The sequence below is a fragment of the Typopeltis vanoorti genome, chromosome 21 (assembly GCF_054136105.1).
Source record: "Typopeltis vanoorti isolate ZY-2024b chromosome 21, IOZ_Tvanoo_1.0, whole genome shotgun sequence".
NCBI classification, from domain to species: domain Eukaryota; kingdom Metazoa; phylum Arthropoda; class Arachnida; order Uropygi; family Thelyphonidae; genus Typopeltis; species Typopeltis vanoorti.
In genome coordinates this window covers 28,095,026-28,116,777 of record NC_143569.1, presented here as the reverse complement: position 1 = coordinate 28,116,777, position 21,752 = coordinate 28,095,026, and the positions used below count along the sequence as shown (strand labels likewise).

Genomic DNA, 21,752 nt, shown 5'->3' with positions numbered 1-21,752 from the left:
GATTGGCGTCCACTTCTTGAAGAAAGAAGAGTCCTTTCGTCAATAATATTTTTTCGTATTTAATTATTACTTGTGAAATTAATTATGAAATAGAGGATATCCATAAGATGAAGAATGCTATTCGAAAATGGAAGAAATGTATTTCTTCCATTTTAGACATTTCAAACAGATTGGGGATGATCGCAGGGAGTGTATTTTCTTCGATGATCGTGCAATGTTTACTATTTTTGGGCTCGACCGTTCAACAACTAGACCAGTATGAGATGTTGAGATTAAAGAAATGGAATGTATGCAACATTCTTACTATCTTTGGCAAGATTATAGGATTAATTGAAGTATGGGTAAGCTAGTTTACAGGAGGATTTCTATATCGGAAAATAAAAACCATTTGCACTAATCAGCATTTCAGTTTTTAATAAAAAACGTAATTAGGTGCTTAAAAGGTTGTTAGGTGATATTACTGAAACTTGTATAACATTCTCCTGTTAAGTGCGAGCACATTTTCCTAGTTTATTCTTTGTTCACTTCAAAGAGGATGTGTTAGGATGTCCGATCTAACTTTCACTGCACATGAATATGGAATACTTCAAATCGTTTTTTTGCATCGAGTTTGAACTTATAGAAAGTGTTACAGATACCTCCGACTTGCTTTCGTAAGGAGAACCATCAATAGGATTTTAATATTTAATTATTTTCGAAATTTCAAAAGTGGAGCAAAGACTCTTCATGATACTAAACGTGTGAGACGTTCGTTGTTCATCAATTCGGATGAAAATATGACGTAGACACACAAATGTCCAAGATGAACAGTCGTCACCAAATCACCACTTAGTTAGTCGCATTTATATCATTAAATGGTAAAGCATTCTGACAAAAGCCAGTAATAACTGAACTCATTCTGTTTCAACTAAGAAGGCGTAATTATTATTATTATTATTAGACACTTCCAGGAAGTCCAAAGACTCATCGAGGAAGGGCAGCTGCTCTACAACTCTGTCTCAGCCAGTCATTTTACCAACTGATCGCAACAACACCAACGCCGCCCACCACCACCACTAGTTTTTCCACAGACAATCCCAAACATCCCAGCCCACGGCGGGATTCGAATCCGCAGCCTTTTGGTTGGAGACCGGATACGCCAATCACTCGGCCAGCCAGGCTGGAAAATTATTGTTCCTTATACTGCGTAAGTCTCAGGTATGATACTCTGTGAGTTTTTCCCTTTTCTAACCCTGAAGTTAGCTCTAAAGAATTCTTGACGATCATTTATGATTTAAATACATGATGATTCATGGAACATTCAGTCGAAAGGGTTCGTCTTTGTGAAGTAACTGCAAAGGTTTTATTAACATCACCAGATCTTTTTATTAGTCTGAAAAACCACATAAAATACATGCATTTCATTTTCGGTTTCACAGATATTAATGATTCACCGTTGGACAAGGAAGGCAACTGGAAACCACTTTGTCCTATAATCCTTGTTGCCTAGTAGAGCTGCATCTCTACCTCAGCCAATCTTCCGACTGACATATCCGAGATAAAAGAATCCCACACGTGACAGATAACAAAACTTCTAGCCCCCACTGTACCCACATAGTGTGGGGTAGGGGGGGGAGGCATATAACGAGTTAAGATTATTCACTTCCTTCGCAGTCATTTAACTGAAAACCATTAAGAGGTTTCCATTGAATTTATTAAGCTATATTGCTAGACTAAATAAAATAGATGCCATGTTTCCGATCCAAGTGGGTACATTCAAGTGTTTTAAAATCTATTTTAGATGACAAAATCCTTTGAAATAACAAAAGTTGTTTTACATGTTAAAGAGACAAATTATAAAATTAATAATAACGAATTAATTGTGCAAATGCAAAGATAAAGGCCATTGTGTCTATACTGAGATAGCTCGCTGCAACCAACACTAACGAGAAGTGTGTGTATGTGGTGGGGGTTGTTGAAGCCAGACAACTGGGGGTCAGACATGTTGTATATGTTTATGTCTCTTTCTCAGTAGTTTTATTACTAGTCGATTAGGGCTTCGGAGGTTGCCTTTTTTTTAATGGGGTCTAAACCTCAATTCCCTGAGATCTGTAACCCCCCTCCATTGTAATATTCATGGTATATGTTTTGACGCCACATGCAGGTGTGTGTATATGTTCAAAAATGATTAGAAGCAACATTTATTTTTTATTTTAATTAAGAGAACATTTTCAGGTCAGGTTAAAGCGCTAATGCAGGAAGTGCACTCGTGCATCCGCTTGTTCGCTGTAAATGTAGTACCTGTAATGGGAAAAGATTATTTCCTAAAGTATTGGGATAAATATTAAGTACATTTTTACAATAATAAAGATTTTCTTAACTCACAGTCAGAAACAATTCATATATGAGTGCGTTAGTTTATGCAAAAGACAGTAATGATTAAAATATATCAAATCAAGAATGCCGTTATATATATATTGAAGTTCGTCTTAAAGCTAATAGATGGCGCCACTAGCAACCACGGAAAAATTCTTGAAATGGAACAGATTACGGAAATCGTAAAATAATTGATGGTATAAAGACATCTAGCGAGCAATACAGTGCAACCAACTTCAAAACGGATTTCCAGAGTTCTTTTTTATTTTTTGGAAAATTAAATATCAGTGCCTTCAATAGTTCACTCATTTTTGAGAACAGTATATTTCGGTTTACGTAACTTTAGTTTGCATCGCATTTTTAATACGATGTAATTTTAAATTTAAAATTAAATTTTTAATTTTTTTTTCCGGTTTACTCCCTTGTAATACGAATTACAAATGGACGATATAATTGGAATGGAAAACTCTTACCACATGAAATTTAAAAATATGCAAATTACATTAACGCTGATGATGAAATATCATCCCACTCGCTAGAGAGTTATGATTTTGTATGTCAGATGATGAATTGGAGTTATCAGCATGTCAAGGGCTAGTCGAATGTCATTTGTCGAAAAATATGTCTGACTATAACAGCTGCACATTCGCAAAAGTTATAAAAAATGGAAGTCCGTGGGTGACACGGAGTCTAAGATACGACCAGGTAGGCTTAAACCACTGAATGACAAAAGTCACATGAAAATAGGAATTAGTATTTTAGATATTGAGGAACATGTTCTTGGGGATGCTGCATGACACGCAAAAAAGTGTCTAAAGCACATGGGCCAGTGAATGTTTCACTGAACTGGTGAAGCCCCTGAATTCCTCTAGTAAAGAACCAAAATATCATTCATTCAAGAGAGGTACCTCGAAGCACCTGGTCACACTGCGGGCTCTTCTAGTAGGACACACACATGCTTTTTGTATACAAACTCCTGGAGAATGCTTTTCACTCGAGTCTGTTGCATCTGCTCTCCCAAAATTCATTTGTCTCAAAGATTACGTTTTGAGACAAACGCGTAATTTTTGGTCACTTTTTCTGGTGCGGATGAAGTTTACCGTTCGTACGAGTGAATATGAACAATAGACGCCATCATCCCCACTAGTGCTTCACATGACAAAGAGCAGTTATCTTAAATGCATCGTTTGAAGCGGCGGCTAGCGCAGAGCTCGACACCTAATGGAAAACCTGCAGCGTGAACTAGTACGGAATGCTCACCGATAACAAAGTTATCTCCATTAATAAAACTTATCAATACTTTAAAGGAGACGTGAGGAATAGAATAATGCTGCCTTTCTACTGGCAATTAGTAAAAAAAATATTGGACACCATTTTGAAGATGTAGGGAATCAGGACACCAACAACGACTCAAGTATTCAATGTTATTCAACTGTTGGAAGTATCAATTCAACTGCGTTAATAAAGACGGGTATTATATATGGATGTGTGTAGGCCCTTGCACATGTTCCATGACTGACTTCTGTTTGTGTGTGTGTGTTATATGCACTACATACTTGACTCTATATTGCAACGGTAACATGATAAGCTGAAGGTCTTACATTATTTTTAGGTTTATTTTTTATTTCTACATTGTGCGGAAACCCTGCTGTAGAGACCAAACAGAACTTTTATCGAGCCACTTTAGGCTTTCCATAAGTAGGAAGGTAGTCTCACAGCGGACGATGTAATGTACACAGGAAAAACCTCGCTTAATGTGAATTCGATATACGCGATAATCATTTAGCACGATTGAGTGAAAGGATACTATTTCCGTTTTAAGCGAGTGATTAATTAGTTATCGCAATTTTTTACGTTATGCGAAATGTTTTGTCGCCAATCTGCAGCGAGTGGAAAAGCTGGAAGTCATTAAGAGACATGAAAGTGGCGCTAGTAATACAATGATTGGGCGAGACCTGGAATACAGCTAGTCTACAGTTTGGACTCTATTAAATAAGAGTAAAGAATACAAAGAACAAGGAAATGTTGCTACTTGTTCTTTAAGCATTCAGATTACCCGAAATAGAAGCCATTTAATGATCAAGATGGGGCGTCTTCAATCACTCTGGATTGAGGATTATAACCAAAAAAGAATACCTCTTAGTACAGGGAATATTCAGGCAAAAGCTCCCATTATTTTTACCTCATTAAAGAGACCAAATTTAAAGAGGAATATGAAAGCTTTACTGTGAGTTTAGGATGGTTTGACCGTTTAAAAATAGAGCCGGACTGCATAACGTAAGAATAATGGGGAATCTACTAGTGCTGATGAAGATTCTGTGGCCACGTTTCCTGAAGAATTGCAAAGGATAATTCAGGAGGGTGATTATGACGATCGGCAAATATTCAACGTCGCACGAAAGTGGTCGTTTTCGGAAGCGTATGCCAACAAAAACCTTTCTAGCTAAAACTGAAGCTTCTCAACCAGGATACAAAGTGTCTAAAGACAGTCTTACGCTTTTATTAGGCGGCAATGCAAAAGGTAACTTTAAACTCAAGCCTCTGTTAGTTTATCGTGCGCAAAATCCAACTTCTAACATTATAGAAAAAATCAGCACAATTTGAAAAGAACTTGGATTTAATGAACTGGATAATGAAGATGTGAGCAACTTGTACATTTATGAAAGTGATCTTCAATTCTCGTGTATGTTTCGTACAGAACTTGAATAATCTTCAGGAGAAAGATGCCAACTGAAATTTCAAACAGTATAAATCATTCACAACTATGAATAAAAGTTAACTATTTTGAAATCTGCTTGTATACTGTTTATCCTGCTACATACGTCTGTAGATATCCTTGTTCTTATTGAGAAGTAATAAGTCGTTGGGATAGCTTGGCTATAATAACCTACAAGATAGTCTTTTGGTTTCAAGTTATGGTTCGTTGAGCTAAGGGTTATATCTGAATTCCAAAATCTTCTTATATTGTTTGGCGAGCCTTCTATTTCCGATGTTGAGCATTATTTGGAGAGCTTTGTGTTTATTCTCTTACTTTTCATATCATGTGTATGGTTTTGAATTTTAAGTATTTTTTGTCAGAATATCCCCCGGACAGTGGCTAAATCTTGGCAGAGATTATTTTCCAAATGAATAATAAGAAATATTAGAAGTAATAAAATGCAGACAATATTGTATTTATTGTTTTCATTCAGTGGACTATAAACAAATGCCCTCCCTCGATGAATCATTAGACTCATTGGAGGTATCACGTAATAATAATAATAACCTATGAATTCTTTGTGATAAAACATTATAAGTGGTAAAAAAATAATAACACTTGGGACATCATAACAGTCTAGCTCTCTATTACAAAAGAATCCAGAAATAATCCAGAAAGTACGCATGAATTTTTAATGTTTGATTATTTTTTCTCCAAAAAACTGGCTTTTTTTTTTCTCTATAAAAGAATGGCAGTGGTGTTATAAATTTAAATGTTTATTCTCTTACTTAAGGGATAGATAATCCATAAAATTAGCTTTTAGTTACTACTTAATTTAGGTAATTAAGTATTCACCTACTTAATTATTACTTAATACTTTTGAAATAGGAACTTTATCAAGTGTAGGGTTAAGAAAATTAGCATAATTTGATGCTATGTTATTTTGTTAAACAACTCATTCGTCCATGTTTCATAAAATATAATTTCTAAGATTAAATAAAATATTACGTTTTTCCTGCACCCACTTTGGGTCATTTATTGCTATCGTTAGGCAAACTGATAATTTTAATATTAAGCATTGTAGTTTTAATCTAACAACCATATTCCATTTACTGTGTCTCCGAAGGATATAAATTTCGACAGTACCTGTTACTGATGCATCTTTGGGCATCCCGTCCCATTCTAGATCTACGGAAAATGCCGACCTTGATGTAACCTTGAGAGATGGTGATTTGGGCGGATCTAGAAGTAAATCACGAGAAATAAATAAATAATAGAACATTAAGCTAAAATGCATACACGAACAAAACTCTTTCCTTTTATAATTACATGACGAATTAACAAAGAAACTGGTTGACTTAGTAGTTAATTATTAACAATAAATCATTAAACAGCTGACGTGTGCTGATAAATATTCTTGACATATGTGGGGCACTAACTTTTATAAACATTATTGCGAAAAGATAAGTTATCTAGAAATGTCGTTTGCGAATGTTTGGCCGTGCCCTGGGGAATAGTCATTATTGTGGAAAGAAAGTTGGGGAATGTTCCTAACGGCAGTTTCCATAACAAAAAAATATAACATTGATTTTGAGTGTAGAATACGAAACTTTCTACAAAACTTGTATCAGAAGCCCTCCAGCAGATGGTTTGTCCATAAAACCAATACACTTGATTTGTCTCATGAAATCCATAAGAATGAAAAGTATTCACAAACTTTTTCTTCTTCCTAATACGTCTATATATACATGTATATATGTCTGTACGTATAAAAATTTCCCTTCTATATCAATACCGGTTATAGGAAGTTGAAATAACATTTAACATTAATATTAATATTATATTATATTATATGGGAGGTAAGAAAAACGGTCAGATTTATTTGTTTAAACCACAACCATTATCTTATCCTTATAAGGACTGGCTTAGTCCTTATAAGGATAAGATAAGGACTTCGCCCCTTAAAAGGGGCGAAGCAAGAATGTTTTTCATCCTCCCCGTTATCTGTAGAGGACGGTGTAAGGATAAGGCGTTATTGAGCTATTAAAGCTCTGATTATGGTGGGGAGGGGGTGACAGCAATAGCTGAGCCTCAGTTAGAACTTCATTGGCTACAACATTGCCATCCATTACCCTCCAAGGGTATTAATTAATCACCACATCTCACAGTCGATCAGTCCCACAACCATAACCTTACAAGGACTGGCTTAAAGGGGCGAAGCAAGAATGCTTTTCATATTCCCCGTTATCTGTAGAGGACAGTGTAGGGATAAGGTGTTATTGAGCTATTAAATTAAATTAAAGCTCTGATCATGGCAGGAGGGTAACAGCAATAGCCGAGCCTCAGTTAGAACTTCATTGGCTACAGCATTGCCATCCGTTACCCTCCAAGGGTATTGGATTGAATGAATCAATCACCGACTATGTAAGTAAAGGTGAAATCTCAAAAATACGGACGATCTCTAGGCCACTCCATAGTGGGCGAAAGACCGTCCTAATCTCAGCGTTGGTTCCACTCAGTGACGGGCTCCCCGACCACTGAGCAGAACCGCTCAAATTCCGAGGAAAATAATTCACCGACAAAGCCCCTCAGCGGGCCGTGCCGGAGAACACCTTCCCCGGAGACTCAAAGTGCTCCCTTAAGGCAAAAACCCCAAGAGAGCGAACTCAAAAACTCATCGCCCAAGTGGGTAAGAGCAAAAGCCGAACCTCAGTTAAACTTCATTGGTACAGCTTTGCGTTGCTATCCATCACCCCCAAGGGCATTAATGAATCAATCACCAACTATGTAAGTAAAGGTGAAATCTCAAAAATACGGACGATCTCTAGGCCACTCCATAGTGGGCGAAAGACCGTCCTAATCTCAGCGTTGGTTCCACTCGGTGACGGGCTCCCCGACCACTGAGCAGAACCGCTCATATTCCGAGGAAAATAATTCACCGGCAAGTACCCCTCAGCGGGCCGTGCCGGAGAACACTTTCCCCGGAGACTCAAAGTGCTCCCTTAGGGCAAAACCTAAGAGAGCGAACTCATTTACCCAGGATAACAGCAACAGCCGAACCTCAGTTAAACTTCATTGGTTCAGCATTGCCATCCGTTACCCTATATGGGCATCTCATATAAAATCAATCACCGCATCTCACGGTCGATTGATTCTTCAAATGTCCTTTCCACAACCATAATACTTTCACGACTTCCATGTATTTTCACTATATTAAAATAAGTTATAGGTGTGTCAGTATTAAACCTAATAAACTTACGATACAAAATATATTCGTTACATTTTTTCTAAAATTTAATATTATATTAAAAATTATAAATAATTGTTAACATAATGATAGTATTTTTGTTAAATTAATTTAACCATCATACCATGTTCTAAGGTCTGCACTATGATTTCCTTGGTAGTGGGACCAGGTCCCTTGATGTTGAAGGCTTGGACGGTAATGGCATACTTGGTGTTTCTGCGTAGATTTGTCAGATGAGTTTCTCCGTCTTTGTCTTTTTTCAGGTCGATGATCTTATAGAGGAACGGATCCGACGTGCTTTGCTCCCTGCATCCCACGCGGTAACCCGTTATATCTCCTTGGTACATGGAATTAAGGGGTGGCTGCCAAAAAATACTCAAATGTTAGATGTCTTAATAAAAAACTATTTCTTAAATTACCAAATAATAATTATTCTGATTAATGTAGTAGTTAATTTAATTAAACTATTTATTAATTAATATTAAAATTAATAATGTTAAAATTAAATGAATATCCTGATACGTTTTGTTAACTACCAAATCCTATCCTAATAACGCAAATTTAAATAGCACTGTGTTAATTGTCATTCAAAGTTAATAGGCACATCCTTCACGCGACTTGTTAACAATTAAATCCATGCTTAAAAGTCTAACAAATTTGAAGCAGTTGATTTTACCTTCCATGTGACTTTAATCGTAGTTGCACTGGTGGCTAAAGTCTGAACGTCAGTCGGGGGAGCAGTTGGCGCTGTTGTAATCAGAAATTAGATTAGAGAGATCAATTTTAATTGCAATTTTAAGATAATCATTACTTGACAAGCAATATATATATAAATGTTATACATTTAATATCAAATTTGAAAGAAATGTTACTAGAATGATTATTTACACAGGCCTGCGATGGAAAAGTTGTCTGAGAAATAATAATTGATTCGTATAGATCTTTAGGTGCCGAGTTCAGAAAAAATAGTAAGAAAATTCCATCGCCCACCAATTCTACCCAATTTCTAATTTTATCATTTTTATTAGTAGTATTTGGATTTAAATTCAGCAAAATTCACCTAACATTTTCTGCTACATATTCGCGGACTTAGTGGTAAACAAACAAACGAAGAAACATGACAGCTTTTGTGATAAAAGTGTACTATGCGTATTTTGGGATGAAACTGGTGACTTCGATAAGCCATGGGCGCCGCATCTAGGATGCTCCATTTGTGTAGGAGAACTTATAAGGTGGTCGAAGGAAGAACAAAAATCTTTCCGTTTCGGAATTCCCATGGGATGGCGAAATCCCCGAAACCATACCGATGACTGTTACTTCTGTTTTTTGAATGTTCGAGGTTTTAATGTGAAAAATTAAAAAAAAAACATTTCCTACCCTAATTCACCATCTGCAATACGCCCAGTGGAACACGGTCCTGAAATACCCGTGCCAACACCTCCACAAATTATAGAAGAACCACTCAGCAGCGATTCAAACGAAGTTGAAGATTTCGTTGATAATGAATACAAAGATAGTGGCCCACCTGAACTTTTTTCAAAGATTTAAACGATTGGGTCAGAGATTTGGGTCTTCCTAAGGAATCTGCAGAACTGCTGGGTTCAAGAATAAACGAAAAGAATTTGTTAGCCCGTGGCACTTCTTTCTCATGGTTTAGATAGAGAGAAAGAGATTTTCTTCCTTACTTTTCAGAGGAAGGTGATTTAATTTACTGTAGCGATATTCGCGGGCTGATAAGCAAATTGAACGTAAAATATGAAGTCATCGATTGGGGATTGTTTATCGATTCTCCTCAAAAAGAAGCGTCAAAGCTGTGCTTCTCCATAATTACAATAACTAATTATGGAGAAGCACAGTGACAGTAGCACATTCCGTGCATTTGAAAAAACGATACGAAAATGTAGCCTTCATTCTCAGCAAACTTAAGTACAGTGATCATACATAGACAGTTTACGGTGATCTTAAAGTCATATCCATGCTTTGAGGAGGAAAAAAGAGGATACACCAAATACCCGTGCTTTTTTGTGCGAGTAGGGCAGCCGAGATCGAGGGCAGCATTAGATCAAGAAGGAATGGCCATAAAGAGTCACATTAGAACCTGGAAGTAAAAATGTGTTATGCGAAACTTTGGTTGCTCGGGGGGGAAATCCTTTTACCCCCGCTTCACATAAAGCTGGGATTGATGAAGCAATTTGTCAAGGCTTTGTCGAAATAAGTTTTAAATACACATGTGCAAAATTTCCAGGATGATCTACAGCAAAATTGAAAGAGGGTACTATTTTCGGTCCGGACATCAGAGAACTTATGAAGGATAAACTGTTTGAAGAAAATATGGCAACTGTTGAAAAAGAAGCGTGGAAAGAGGTGGTGGTCAATTTTTTAGGAAATCACAAGGAACCCCGACTATAAAATAATTGTGGAAGACATGCTACAGAAATTCAAGGATTTGGGATGTTCCATGAGCTTAAAAGTGCACTTTCTCAACTCTCATTTAGACTACTTTCCTGAGAATCTGGGAATTGTCAGCGAAGAGCAAGGAGAGCGATTCCATCAAGACATCAAAGTGATGGAAAGAAGGTATCAGCGCAGGTGGAATGTCAACTTGATGGCGGACTATTGCTGGAAGTTGCACAAAGACGACCTGGGAAATTCCTTTCCAGGGTCTTCTCTGTTCAAAAGTTCAAAAAGAACCTTTGAAGGAAATAGAAAAAGACACCACAACGAAATATAAAGTATGTATTAAAGATTAATCTTTAATTAGAATTTTTTTCCCAATACGTTCATTCCAAAAATGTTTATGGAAAATTTTAAATTCCGTTATTTTACTTAACACAGTGCGTTTTATTTATGTAATATTGAGATCCATTTCGTGAAAAATCCTTACATGATAAAGAAAAATGGAAGAGAAATTTGAAATCAGCGATCAAAAATAAATCAGAAACAGTTAATAGTTTCCAGAGAACTTTTCACGAGTCGAATTTTGCAGGCCTGTGTCCAAATATCAATTTATTATTAATGCATTTTTTGATAAATAAATATAAATAGATTCCTTATATAAGGACTGGCTTAAAGGGGCGAAGCAAGAATGCTTTTCATCTTCCCCGTTATCTGTAGAGGACAGTGTAGGGATAAGGTGTTATTGAGCTATTAAAGCTCTGATCGTGGCAGGAGGGTAACAGCAATAGCCGAGCCTCAGTTAGAACTTCATTGGCTACAGCATTGCCATCCATTACCCTCCAAGGGTATTGGATTGAATGAATCAATCCGTCTCATTCATAAATAGATTTTCGAAAAATCTTTATTTGATAGAAATGTTATACATTTAATATTATGGTGTTAATTATAATCTCCTTTTTTTTCGTTCTGAAATATATAAAAAATTCCAAAATATTGAATATTTTGTGCAAAAGTTAAATTATTATATGGATAATTTATTATTCAAAATCTGTTTATAAAAATTGTTTAAATATAAAATTATATTTCTTTTTAATTAATTATTCATTTCGCTGTATTGATATGAACAGAAATGCAGAACTACTGTTTCCTACTTAAGATATAAATGCAGACCTTCATCTTCAGTGGTTACTGAGAAATCTTGACTCGAAACACTTTTTCCTAAGGAATTTTCGGCTTGTATTCGAAAGATATACGTTGTACCAGGAGACAATCCCGTGGCAGTAGCTTTATTTTCCGTTGGTGGAACTCGCAGCACACTGTCTTTCATGTCGTAATTCGCTGGAGGGGAAATAAAAGAATATTAGGTGCGTGCTGCCATCTATTGGCATAGCTCAGAACCTTGACTTGAAATTTAATATATATATTTTCAAGGTTCGCAATCCATAACGTATTTATGGGAATAGATTCTATAAGAAAATGCCAAAACATTGTGAGTAAATATAGGTAAAATATGAGAGAAACTCGAACGATTAAAAAAGAAGAAAAAACTTAACGCAAAAAGTGCCAAATGCGACAGTTGCATGTGTGTTTTTTTTTTGTTACATTTTCTCTCCATATTTAAATCACTGCTTTACATTAAATAAATAAATATAAATGATTTCGTTTATAATATGGTGAAGTGCAGAACCAACCTCTTATAGCTATATTTTTATACGTGTATGTGTGTCCTTTTAGACGAATGTGAGATAACATGTCATTACGTTAATAACTTACTTTGTCATAAGCAAATAAAAGCACCATGCGCACTTTAGTAAGATACTCGCTACTGCTTCCGAACGTCTTGATAATTCAAGATGAATTTTGTCCGCATACGTATTGGCATGCTATTTCGACTGGAGTACTTGTTATCGGAGTGAGTAGGAAACACACAATTCTCTGAAATTTAAACTTTTTTAAATTGAACAAAAAAAAAAAAAAGGTGATATTTTAGTGCGTTGTGTGTTCGTCAAAGCTCTAGTGCAAACTTAAAAAATAATAGCAACTTTTTTTTATATATTTCTCCTCTAAAGCAAGTTGCCCTATGTACAAGCTTCACACATCTAAGCAAGAAAAAGTTTGCATGTGAAGCTTGTTCTTAAAGTTTTAAGAACTTTAAGAACAAGCTTCACATGCAAACTTTTTTTGCTTAGATGTGAGAATAATATGTTAAGAATAAGATTTCATATAAAGTTTTATTTAATTTTTAATAAAAGAATTTTTTTTATTCTTTCTTATTCTGGAGTATTTTAATAATATTTAAATACACCATTTTTATATTTGTATATGAAAGTAGGACTTTATATTTTCGGGAACTATTTTTGATGGGTCATTGTCGTTGGAATGGCTATTCAATTTGTGATAAGTTATCAGAGCTCTTAGGTTTCTTCCGAAGTTTTGCTCCCGCTGAGGAGGGGTTTGCCCTCTCAGGACAAACTCCCCGAAATATATCAGAGCTCTTAGGTTTCTTCCGAAGTTTTGCTCCCGCTGAGGAGGGGTTTGCCCTCTCAGGACAAACTCCCCGAAATATAGCAAAGCATTTTGAGTCTCCGGGGAAGGTGTTCTCTGGCATGGCCTGGTGAAGGGTTGTGTCGGTGGATGTTTTTCCCTGGAATATGAGCGTTTGTGCTCGGTGGTGGGGTGAGCCCGTCACTGAGTAGAATCAACGCCGAGTTGGACGGTCTTTCGGCAACTGTGGAGTGATCTAGGGATCGTCCGATTTTTAGAGAAGGCTTTAATTAGATATAAGGTATGTAATAACGAGGTCGCGATAATTTCTCACCTGTGGAGTGAATCAATGATTAAACCGATATAATCTCTGGTCAAGTATGAAGGCCATTCTGATCACACTTATTCTATAGCTTATCATTTTAATTTTCTATCTTCGCTTTTAACTGGCACGATTGAACTCTTTCAAATACACCTCGGATCCAGGCTGTGTCCTTACATCTCCTTTTCCCTTCGCCATCGAAATAATTCCGCGTGCAAAGCTAAGGCTAAAATATGTATCTTTTTCCGAATGGAAGATTTTCATCTTCCAAAAAAATGCACTGGTTTAAGAGCACAAGTCGCAAGTGGTGACTATTACTCATATAAAGGCAGTAGTTTAAAAGCATAAGTTATTTTGCATCCTTGACATGATGTAGAAATTATGACAACTCGGTTATTTATTGCAACTTGTGTCGAAACTCTACGATAGATGGCGCCATCAGGATTATGGTAGTATTTGATTTCCTTATTGCGAATGCTGCCATCTATCCTACATTTCCAAAATAAGAATGTTAAAAACATGATTTTAGAAAAAAAAAAAAAAATATATATATATATATATATATATATACAGTACACGCTTTTTGAAAATAGAAATAATGGTCATCTTCTTTCTTTTCAGAATAATATTTTTTTAAGAATGAACAAGACACAATAAAAGAAAATTCAACCATGCATGTTAAAACCCGCATTGAAATCATGTTTAACTTAAGAAAGTTAAAAAAAAAGTTCATCCACGTAAATACAAATTACTGAAAGTTTTATTGAAAGTACATACGCCCAGTATCACAGAAAATCCTTTTTCTTACTAAATTAATAGTAATCGATTTCAATGCGTGCCCAGTTGCGATTTCGGTACAGTACAAGAAGTTCCAGTTGTTAAAAGACTGCTGGCGCCATCTGGTGTGAACGATTAGAATTTTCAGCCGTGAATTAAAATTCTATTTAAATATAGTAAAACTTTTTAATGCTGCAATTTTTTAACTTCCCCCACCCGTATATTCAAGCCTTCCTTCCTGACTCACTTGTATTCCCTTGGATTTAATTTTTAATTAGTAATTTTTTATTATTCGACGTACTATTATTATTGTTGTTGTCATTTGCGACCTTGGTTGGCCCACTTGTACACTCACCCACTTTCCAACCAGCATGCTGGGTGTTCGTAAAATCCGTACTTTTTTTTTGGATGTTAAGTAATACCTCACTTGTAAAGGGTTCGGAGGATAAAAAAGGACATTATTGTTTCTTTAACATTTTTATGAGTTTATGGTTATACGTTGTGGAATATGCGCGCACATTTCTCAATTTTAATTTATAGTAAAACGGTCTTACCTTTGGATTTATTGTATGTAACGGTGTATCCAGTTATTGGACTATTACCAGAAGATGGAGGAGACCAGGAAATGCTCACCAGACGACTGGTTACTTGCAGAAGCTGGATGTTGGCTGGAGGATCAGGTGGTGCTGAAAGAACCATCGAAACCAAGATCATAATTAGTTCATTAAAAAAAACCCATAATATTATTATAATAATATAATATTATCTGAAACGCTAGTTTCAGATAACCTTTTTATTATCTGTTAAAATATAATATCTATATAAGATAATATAAGAAAATAATATAATTATCTAATATCTGTAGAAAATATAAACATACTCAGATCTTCAAGATTTTTTTTATGTATCGGTGTGAAGTTGGGATACTTGGAGCATTCAGGTCAGCCATGTCATTTTGATGTCATATATATTACATCAAAAACATAAAATTAATAATTATCATTTATAAATAAATATAATACAGTTTATTTTATATTCGGATGCCAAACTGAATCAATTTTCGTTTATTTTTTTTAACTTGCTCTTTTACACCATACAGTAGTTTATATAATTATTATATAATCGATATGATATAATTATCAAGCAATGCACTCATTATATCAGATCAAGAATTTGTATGCATATCCGCTTCTGAGATTATGGCTCTGTCTGGTGGTGGAGTGAGCCTGCCACTGGATAGGGCCAACGCTGAGAAGTTTCTCTTTGTGACGGGGTGAGCTTGTCACTGAGTGGAGCAAAGCTGAGTTGGGCGATCTTTCGGGATCGTCTAATTTTTAGAGAGGTCTTTATTTAAATACACCACATTAGGTAAATTTAAAATGGTAATAAAACATGTTTTGAAAGTTGATTTTTTACAAGGAAAGTTGGTATTCAGTAGCACATTTATACCACGAGTAGGATAAATCAGAAATTCACTCGGCAGAGAGGCAGATGATCCAAGTCTCCCCCCCCCCCCGCCACACACACAAACAGTGCAATAATTTTAACTAATCTGAGACATAAATTTGCTCATTTCTGAAACTCTTTGAATGCAACTGAAGTACTGTAGAAGAACTATTACGTTATAACTTCTAATTATCAAAGAATTGGATTAAACATACACGATGATTTTCATTCGCCGGTGTGACAACATTGCAATGCTTATGGATAACTAAAATAGCATAAAAAAAAGGCGAAACATGTTTGATGTGTAAAGAAGGATGTGATTTATCGCCTTAGCCTAATCTTGGCATAAATGGCATGTTTCCAACTATGCGCATGTGCAAGTTCCACCCTCACTACGAAAGTTTCTGATTTATTTTAAAACTACCAAGAAACCGACCAACTGGTCTTATACAAACGTTCTAACCGACAGCTTAGGTACCCCCCCCCCATCCTTCCAATCATATAAACCACAAACTCGAACGGAGTTTCAGATTACAATTGAAGCATTTCTTGATTTCTGATAACGAGAGAATTGACTTCATAACAAGTTTTGAAAATAGATTACAAAACTTCGTTTTTATAATGAGTGACGTTTGGAATCTTGCAAAAATAGATTGAGGCTTTTGAAAAAATCGTCTTTTTTTAATTCCGAAAAAAAATGAGTAGATAGAGTTCTTTTAGTCCTAATTAACCTTTGCGAAATCGATTGGCATCCAGTCTCCATTTTTATCTGTTACTGAAAGAAGCATCTATGGCTGTCGGTGATTTTAGAGGCATCGGAAACAAAGTACGGTTGACAACTGCTGCCATCTCGTGGACGAAATGTTTAAACACTCGTATTGATGTCAGAAATGATGTGAGTTCTACAGCAAAATTTTCTGAGATTCTAAGTTATAAATTCGGCATTACGATAGGAAAAACCTTCCTTGACTAACTCTGAGACCGACTGAAAAAAGTTCCTCTTGTTACAAACTAGAATAAAATCTATATCTGCAGTTCAGACATTTAACTATGTGCTGTGTCTTAAACAAACGAACGAAACTACATTAATATAATAATTAATAGTAAAAATGGTATACTAGTACTAACAATAACTTGCGTCTGAGTAAATAACATAAATATTGAAAATGGAATTGTGTCTGAGTAAACAAAGCAACGATTTGCAACTGTACCAGCAAGGAACTAATCAAGGCCCAATTACATTTAGGGTTTCCAAATAAATGTGAAAGGCTTCCTTAAATAGTTTTAACGTATCCATTACCACAGTACTTTTGAAAGCTTATTCTAGTAGTCAACTACTAAAATAATATTTTCTTAAGTCTAATTCTAGAGAATAAGTGTTTATGGTTTAAAAACCATATCTTACTGAGAGTTTCGTGAGCTTAAACATCTTTAGAATCCATCTTGTGCATTCTTGTTAACAGCTTTATAATCTTCATCGAAATCACCTCTTATACAGTTGGTCTCTGAAGTTTGCAACGTACAAAATCAAAGCTTTACTCCACAAAAGTACCCACTCATTCTTATTACTCTACTTTCCTCTCCTATTTACCTTCTAAGACATATCTCTACTTATTCTGAGATTGACTACAAAGCTAAATACAGTACTCTAAACCATGCCTAATCAAGTGTCTACTAGCAAAGTTCCGGCAAATTAGTCAAAGACTTCCATTTGGAGGCTCTTAACTGCCTTGCTTGTATCACACTTCGTATTGTGATGCAGCCAGGACTGTAATTAATACTCGGCGGTCGGTTTTATCTTCTACCGTTTTGACTTATTCGTGTATAGCCTGCCGATGTACTTCGGTTACCTCAGTCAAGAACGTTATTTTAAGACTTTTAATCACACTTTCCCAGATGGCCGAAACTATCATATTTAAAGAAAACTAAAATCAACAGTGGATCGAACATTAAGTCGGGTGGGATCTCACTAATTAAAGGGGCTTAACTATAGAAGGATAACAAACCGTTTAATGTTCTCTTATATTTTAATATGCTTTGTTTTATTACAATCACTTTTTATCCTTTGACTATGTTATTCTCATTGGCATAAAGCTACTTTAGAACCTTATAGTGAGAAGTACCCCCCCCCCCACTGCAAACATGAGAAATATTATTGTTATCATTACGTGATACTTCCAAGGAGTCCAAAGACTCATCTAGGGACGGCACCTACTCGACAACATTTAATGTTAAATAAATATGCATTGTGATGAGATATAAAATCACGGTGTGTTTAAGTGGAAGATTTCGGCTGAAAAAAGTCACAATTAAAAATTTTGTATAATTTTTTATAGGTTTTCAAAAACTAGATTAAAAGACCTCATTTGTATCTTTCGCATTGTTCTGAATGATCATTGGATGAGGAACAAAATTTCATTATTTGGTTTCTCATCCATTCTTACACCATTATTGAAATACAGTTTTATTTAGTGTTTAGAAAAGACTAGGTAACATTGTTTAAACTGCGTGAGAAAATAGCCCATTAAAAACACGAACAGAGATCCGTATTAGTTCAAAACTTTCAACGAAACTGACTGTCTTTTTTATATAATATTGAAATAGTCAAATATCAAAATATATATTATATCAAAAACATAAAACCAATAATTATAATTTATAAATAAATATAATATAGTTCATTTTTTATTCGGATGCCAAACTGAATCAATTTTCGTTTATTTTTTTTAACATGCTTTCTTACACCATACAATGGTTTATATATGGATGTATAACCTTGTTGTATAACGATATCCGTTTCAGTTAATACTGATGTGCGCTATGTGAGTAATAAAATGATATTCTTTAGGTGTTATGTGAGTAATATCTCGTATTTTTATTTTATTGGTGTTTAGTGAATTCATTTTGTTGTTACTTTAGAGGGGCTTATTGCACTGGTTTATGTTGTACTTTATTGTTTCCATTAGACACCCTGTAAAGGCCTTTTTATATTTAATGTGTTTTACTATGGGTACCTCTCCTTGTATATATCTTCACAAGTTAAGACTCAATATTCTAAACGAGTGCAAAGTATTCCAGAAATTGTAAGAAATCTAATTATCAAGCAATACACTCATAATATTATGATAAAAGTTTTTATTATATATTTTTTAAAATATTTATATTTATTACAACAAATTGGTTACTTGTTAGAGAACATGAAATTCCTCGTGAAGTTGTGGACTTAAATGGAATAGTATAGTGGTTCATGGTTATAAAGGGCTGCAACCTTGAATAGTTATAGTACTGGTTGGAATATATATCTCTCTAGTGTTCATTTAATACACAATATCCTGCATTTACATTTAATTTATCCGTTAATTCATTTTATTGCTTTCCGCACTTACTGACAACAGGAGGAAATCGGGGGGGGGGGAACGTTAATCGTTGTGAATATTAGTGTAGATAGTGTGGTGTCATCTATCTGAATCATGATGTTATAGCGCCTACCGCGTGACGTAGTTTATTTTATTAGTTTTAGCAATCTCAACGACTGTGAAGAAAATGTACTAGTAGCCCCATGTCACATGGTGCTTAATATAAATAACTGTGAGATATTAAACCACTCGAGGATTTACAACACAAAAGGTTATTTAAAAGGAGTCGTAATAGGAAAACGTTTGGGAAAGTTTTCCGCTATATTGGTTCATGGCATAAACTTAGTGTGAATTTATTCTTTTCAACAAAAATAAAGAATTTCAACCTCTGACATATGTTTGTCCTCAAAAAATTAAATTGGATATAATACTATAAGTGGAAAAAGGATGCAAGAAATAACTAAAATTTAGGAAAATATAGTATGAAGGAAAGTAGAAAAGAAGTCTTTGAAAAAAATATCTTATTCTGATTTTATATATATTTCTTAAACGTAAACTGTATTTGAAGTAATGAAAGTGAATTACTAAATTCATTAAATTTTATTCTTTCCATGTATTCAGAAATGAGTTGATTTAATTACTTAAATCATCAGCACATGTTGAGGTGAACAATAATAATTGCTATACTTGAGGCGTTGCTTTTTTTTTTTTATTTAGCACTCCCGAAACCCACTGGGAATGCGAAAGTAAATTGCAGTAATTGTAATTTTCGCCCAATTCAGAAGAATTACCTCTAGAAAAATTCTTTAAATTTAAATGATGAATTTGCTGAACAGAATCTAGCAATCAGATTCCAACTGATAACTGAAAAAAAGTCCTTATAGTCCTTATAAGGACTGGCTTAAAGGGGCGAAGCAAGAATGCTTTTCATATTCCCCGTTATCTGTAGAGGACAGTGTAGGGATAAGGTGTTATTGAGCAATTATTAAAGCTCTGATCATGGCAGGAGGGTAACAGCAATAGCCGAGCCTCAGTTAGAACTTCATTGGCTACAGCATTGCCATCCATTACCCTCCAAGAGTATTGGATTCTCCCACTGAAAAAAAGATTTCGTCTCAGTGAAAGTCATCAAAACTGATATAAATATTTTAATGGTGTCTTGTTATTTAATAGATTTTACAATTTTTCTATGATTATAAATGATAATTTATCATTCTTAATAAAAATCGTACACTTTTACAAAAATTATGATTAGATAAATATGTAATTTTATTTCTTTAACGAAAATATACCTACCATTCAATTTATGTCCCTTTCTAATGTTATTCCCACCACTACAATTATTTTAGTAAGCAAGATTCATGCACCATCTATTAACGAATATTTGAACTATGCCATTATATTAACTATTAAAGAAAGAATTCTCAGGTTTCTAAATTCATCCTCACCTCTGCATTATATATCATAAATTTATGATGACGACGAAAGCCTATTCCAGTACACACCACTGGAGCTCTAAATTACTGCATTAAAAGTAAAGACGTAGATGATGAGGCAAGAATAAAAAAACAGGTGCAGTTGTAACAACTTCAGATCTTATACAACAGAATGAAGCACCACGAAATGGAAATAGGTTTTTCTTACACCTTCCCGCCCACACATAAAAAGTGGTTTTACATAAAACATTGGAAATCTTCATTTTTTATGAAGGATGATACAAGATGTCGTTTTGCTAAACTGCATAAAAATTAATGAATTGCCTAATACAAAGAACTCGTTTAAATTATAGATCATCACTTAAATGAGCACCATTATTTTAAATTCTAAATATATTTAACGTAACATAACTGTAGGCTGGAATTATGTATTCTTTTATGAAATGGCTAACAAAATGAAGCACAGTTTTACCGAATCACTGAACGTATTTCGAGATTACTGAGAACATCATCAACGTGGCTCCATCTCTCGGCGTATTTTAGAAATGAATACCAAGTATTCTGCTTAAGAGAAATACATCCTTATTATTATTTTTTTTTAAACTTAACCTTTTCATTGGTATTAAAATCATAAACATATTTGAAATATTCACGTAGTTTTGACTGCAAACGACAACATAAAAGTTAATTTTTAGAGTACAATAAAAAAACTATAATGAAGTGATTACATACAAACGAAATGTGTTTCAAATATAAGTAGAAGGATGACCAAACAAAACTGGATTGACTTAATATTTTTATATAATATGATGGAAATATATATTCGAAAATAAATATATAAAGTCTAGTTAAAATGGTTTAAAATAAATTATATTATTTGAAAATAATTAAAGCTACTTAATTGATTTTTATATAAACTAACATATAATAAAATGACAGTATGTATGATGTTCCTAAAAAAAAAGTCCTTTTTAGGACTTCCAGGGTAATGAATGGCAATGCTGAACCGAGGAAGTAAACTGAGGTTCTGCTGTTGCTGTTATCCTGGGTGATGAGTTTTTGAGTTTGCTCCCTTAGGGTCTTTGCCTTAAGGGAGCACTTTGAGTCTCCGGGAAGGTGTTCTCTGGCACGGCCCGCTGAGGGGTTCTTGCCGGTGAATTATTTTCCTCGGAATTTGAGCGGTTCTGCTCAGTGGTCGGGGAGCCCGTCACTGAGTAGAACCAACGCTGAGATA

At 34.7% G+C, this 21,752-nt stretch overlaps 1 protein-coding gene across 1 annotated transcript in view; it reads right to left on the bottom strand.

Annotated features, from left to right (window-relative positions):
- The window catches only part of LOC150094687 (cell adhesion molecule Dscam1-like), a 380,080-nt gene that overhangs the window by 117,439 nt on the left and 240,889 nt on the right, over positions 1–21,752 (bottom strand). Inside the window, exons 14-18 of the mRNA XM_090411630.1 lie at positions 14,835–14,966; positions 11,868–12,035; positions 8,977–9,047; positions 8,425–8,662; positions 6,200–6,295 (exon numbers count right to left, since the gene is read on the bottom strand). Of these exons, the coding sequence (XP_090267756.1) occupies positions 6,200–6,295; positions 8,425–8,662; positions 8,977–9,047; positions 11,868–12,035; positions 14,835–14,966 (705 nt within the window). The remainder of the gene's footprint in view (positions 1–6,199; positions 6,296–8,424; positions 8,663–8,976; positions 9,048–11,867; positions 12,036–14,834; positions 14,967–21,752) is intronic.